General features: G+C 28.5%; 1 protein-coding gene across 1 annotated transcript; it reads right to left on the bottom strand.

Annotated features, from left to right (window-relative positions):
• Nucleotides 1-3,382, bottom strand: OCT59_012223 (uncharacterized protein). Its single transcript, XM_025309100.2, has 7 exons — nt 2,174-3,382; nt 1,988-2,093; nt 1,771-1,893; nt 1,586-1,703; nt 1,423-1,504; nt 1,288-1,348; nt 1-1,201 (listed from the first exon to the last, which is right to left on the bottom strand). Exons 1-7 carry the CDS (start codon nt 3,112-3,114, stop codon nt 782-784), a joined length of 1,851 nt encoding a protein of 616 aa, XP_025184179.2. The 5' UTR covers nt 3,115-3,382; the 3' UTR covers nt 1-781.
• Nucleotides 3,383-3,853: the final 471 nt, after the last annotated feature.

Below are 3,853 nucleotides of genomic sequence, written 5' to 3'. Positions count from 1 at the left end.
AAAACTATAAAAATATTATAAAAATTTAATTTAGTTTTAAAAAGTATACATTATAAAATAATAAAATTTGCTAATACTAAAATCAAAAAAAAATCAAAAAAAAATCAAAAGATAATTATAAAGATTAAAAAAGAAAAAGAATTTTCATAATATACTTTAAGAATTATAGCAGTTATTTTTGTGAATAAAAATAAAATTAATAAATAATTAATAATCTTTAACAAGTAGCCAAATAATTTTAATATAGAGTTAGTTGATTTGTAAAAATCAGATAATTAAAATAATATAAATTATATAAGTATTATATTGTGAAAAAAAAATAATAATTAAGAAATAACCCTTAAAAAATAAGATTTACTGTTAATATAAAATATATGCAAATATATTATTTTAAAAAAAAAGATAACCGTTTAATAAATAAATCTATTGTATTTATTATATACATATAAAATAAATACATTAATAAAAAAAAGTTTAAATTAAATGCCAAAAATAAACTCCCACTTTTTGTTCAAAGGATAAAAAAATAATAAAGAAATTATGAATTTTTTTGATTGATTAAAAATCAAAGGATAAAATTTGAATTGTCTACTAACATAAAATGAACTATCTTACATGCCAAAAATATATATAAATGAATAATGTTAAAAAACAAATAAAAAGTGCAAATATATATGAATTATAAAATAAAAAGCCAAAAATAAAATTTCTACATGAAAAAAAAATTTTTTTTAAAAATAAAGCGGAATTAAATTTCATCAAAATAATTAAATTTTAAGAGTTAATTTTGACTTTCATTTGATTGTGGCTCATCTTCTTTAATTTCATCAATAATGACATCCTCATTATTGACATCCTTATTATTGTTATCTTCATTATCGTCATCATCCTCATTCTCATTATTATTATCATTTGTAACATTATCATCGTCCTTTTGTTCATCTAAATTATGATTATTTCCAGTTGTTGCTCCTGATTCCGCATCCACATCAATAGTAACAATCTCTGGTGTGCTTACGTTGACTTCTGCATTAGATGAGTCTTTGTCATTTTTTTGTATTTCAATTTGTCTCTTCTCCGCAATAACAAGTTCATCTTGTTTTGCTTTTTCCTCGCTTTCCAATTCTTGTTTCAAACTTTCCAAAGATAAATATACACGATTATTATATGATGTTCCAGATTTTAATGCATCTTCATTGAACTAGAAAGATGAAAAATTTAAAATTAGAATATGTTCTTGCAAAAAACAATTGGTGTATAAATATAATCTTAAAATTTATACGCTACTTGGAAATCCATTCCGATTCCTTTCTCATTTTGTAAATCAAGAATCTTCAATAAACGTCGTCTAAATTAAAAAGTTATAAACTGAATTTAATATAATATAAAAGGAAGATAACAGACTATACAAAAATAACTTACCCAATTCCATTAATTACAGGAACATTATCTTTGTCTCTTACCCAAACTGCAATTCTATCACCACGAGCTCTACGAGACATTACTAACCAAAGGAAAAAAGAGTGTTAGTCTCCAAGATGTCCCACATATGTTCTACTTTCTAATTTAATAAATCTCAACGTACCGGCACCACAAATATCATCATTTTCATCCAACTCTTCTCCAACCAATGCATACACAAGCCAACTCCAACAACGATCCAATAACTGGGGACTTTTCATTGAAATCACCCATTTTCCTCCCTGAATTAAATAAAAATACCTTTAAAATTACAATTAATAGAAAAAGGGTTTATTTGAAAATAATTACATTAGCATTAGCTGGATCTTCCCACATTGGCTTAATTTTATCCTTAAATATATGGAAATTCGTATTCATATCTAATTGACTGGGCTTCTTAACCCAGTTGAAATAGCGACAAAAACTTTGAACCTGAGTAAAGAATAATAATATTTTCTTTAGCACATTTAAGTAATATTTATATAAATTATATAGTCGTAATAAACTTAATTTTCATTTTAGTTACCGTATCAAAAGTACCAATAGTCTGCAGATTCTCTTCGTATGTAAGCTTTCCTGTTGGTGTTTTTGGTCCAGGTGTCATGACAGGTTTACTATCATAATACATAGTCCTGTAAAAAATATACATATATCAATAAAATAATTTGTTAAAAAAATCCCTCTATATAACTGTATTGTGTATTGCACTAACCAATTATGTTGAAGAGGGTGTGGTTTATCATCCTTTGAATATACTCTTTTGGAATCATCCATGGCAGAGTTATGACTTCTAGATCTGGTCAAGGGAACCCCAGCAGCAAAAGGATTACTTAAATTTCCAGTGCGTCCACCTGAAGGAGTTCTTTGCATAGACCTGCTACCGAGCAAACTATTAAAGGTCTCAACGGAAAGTTTTGGGCGAGCAATAGGATTCACCACTCGAAGGCTAGCAGTTTTAGAGAAATTTCCCATACTACTAGTTTTGCTATCCTTATCACTTGGAACAAGATTTAATCTAGCCCATCGTTCATTACTTTCACGTATAACGCTGTTTATGTTAAAGTCAGCAAAGTTAGGAGGAAGGCTTAATCTGTTGGAGTTTTTTGAATTGCCGCCTTTTTCAGAAGAAAGTGATGGAGCAATCCAAGGGTGCGCCCCTTTGCTACCCATACCAAGACGAGCATCCTGAGAAGAAGATCTATTCATCGAGTTATCACGATTCTGGCTATTTGATCGGGGACTCTTTGAACGTGAAGATGTTTCTTTACGATTTGGACTCTTTGAACGAGGCCCTGGGCTTCTAGACCTCGAACCCGGACTTCTAGGCGAACTAAGAAGTTTATCACCAGAAGGGCTTTTACGGCCCGAAGGGCTTTTTCCTCGTTTATCAGAACTTTTACTTCTTCCAGGACTCTTACCACGTGAGGGACTTCTATCCCTAGAAGACGGACTTTTATCCCTAGAGCCTTTATCTTTTGTTTGACCTGTACGAGCGTTGAAGATGTCTAAAAGGTCACTATTAGATCCTCTACTGTTCGAATTTGACTGACCATGACCATCTTTACCGTTGGACTTGACAAGCTTGACGTTAATTGTCGGAATGGGCGATGTTACCGAAGAGCTCGATGAAGAGCGAGAATGTTCAGAAGGCATTTTGAATTTTCCTGATTTCCAATAATTGTTTAAATATATACTTGATAAAATCGAGAGAAAACGAGATCTGTGTTAACTATGATAATTCTACTTATAGTTTTTTTATTGCAAAGCTTCCTGAAGTCCCCGCAACAAGAAGTAAAGTAATTCGGATGTGTGTGTTTGAAAGTCTTTATATTTCTCGTGAAACATGAGGAGTTGTTCCACAAATAGTATTTGTATGATATATTTGGAATCAATAATTTGCGAAGAATTGAAAAGCTTTCATAGCTGCTTGGTGTTGCAGAACAAAGGGATTTGTAGCTCAAATGACGATCAATTCTAAAAATGTGAACAAGTAATAGTCAAAAAAGTCAATTTAAAAATGTAAGCAGCTCTTTGTTTTAGAATAAAAATATTTTATTCTTATTAAATGAAAATTAATAAAAAGCCAGACTATTATTTTATTTATTTTTATTGAATAAAATTTATTTGCAAAGTACAAAAATTTCAAATATATTAGTAAACATTACATTTTTCCATTTATTTATGATTTTTTTTTTATCTTTACTAGTATTTTATTTAAAAATAAATTTTATAAAATATATAAAGCATTGTATTCTACCTAATCAGCAGATATACTCAGGAAGCTTATATATTTATACTTGTTAAAAAAAAATTTGATTAAAATACTTCCAAAAAACTTTCTAAAAATCAATAATATCTTCTTAATTAATTTATAATATAGGTATTATATTTA

This window comes from Rhizophagus irregularis, chromosome 2, assembly GCF_026210795.1.
Source record: "Rhizophagus irregularis chromosome 2, complete sequence".
Classification (NCBI taxonomy): Eukaryota; Fungi; Glomeromycota; class Glomeromycetes; order Glomerales; family Glomeraceae; genus Rhizophagus; species Rhizophagus irregularis.
Note: the sequence above shows the minus strand (reverse complement) of the source record. Positions and strands in the feature narration are given on the sequence as shown.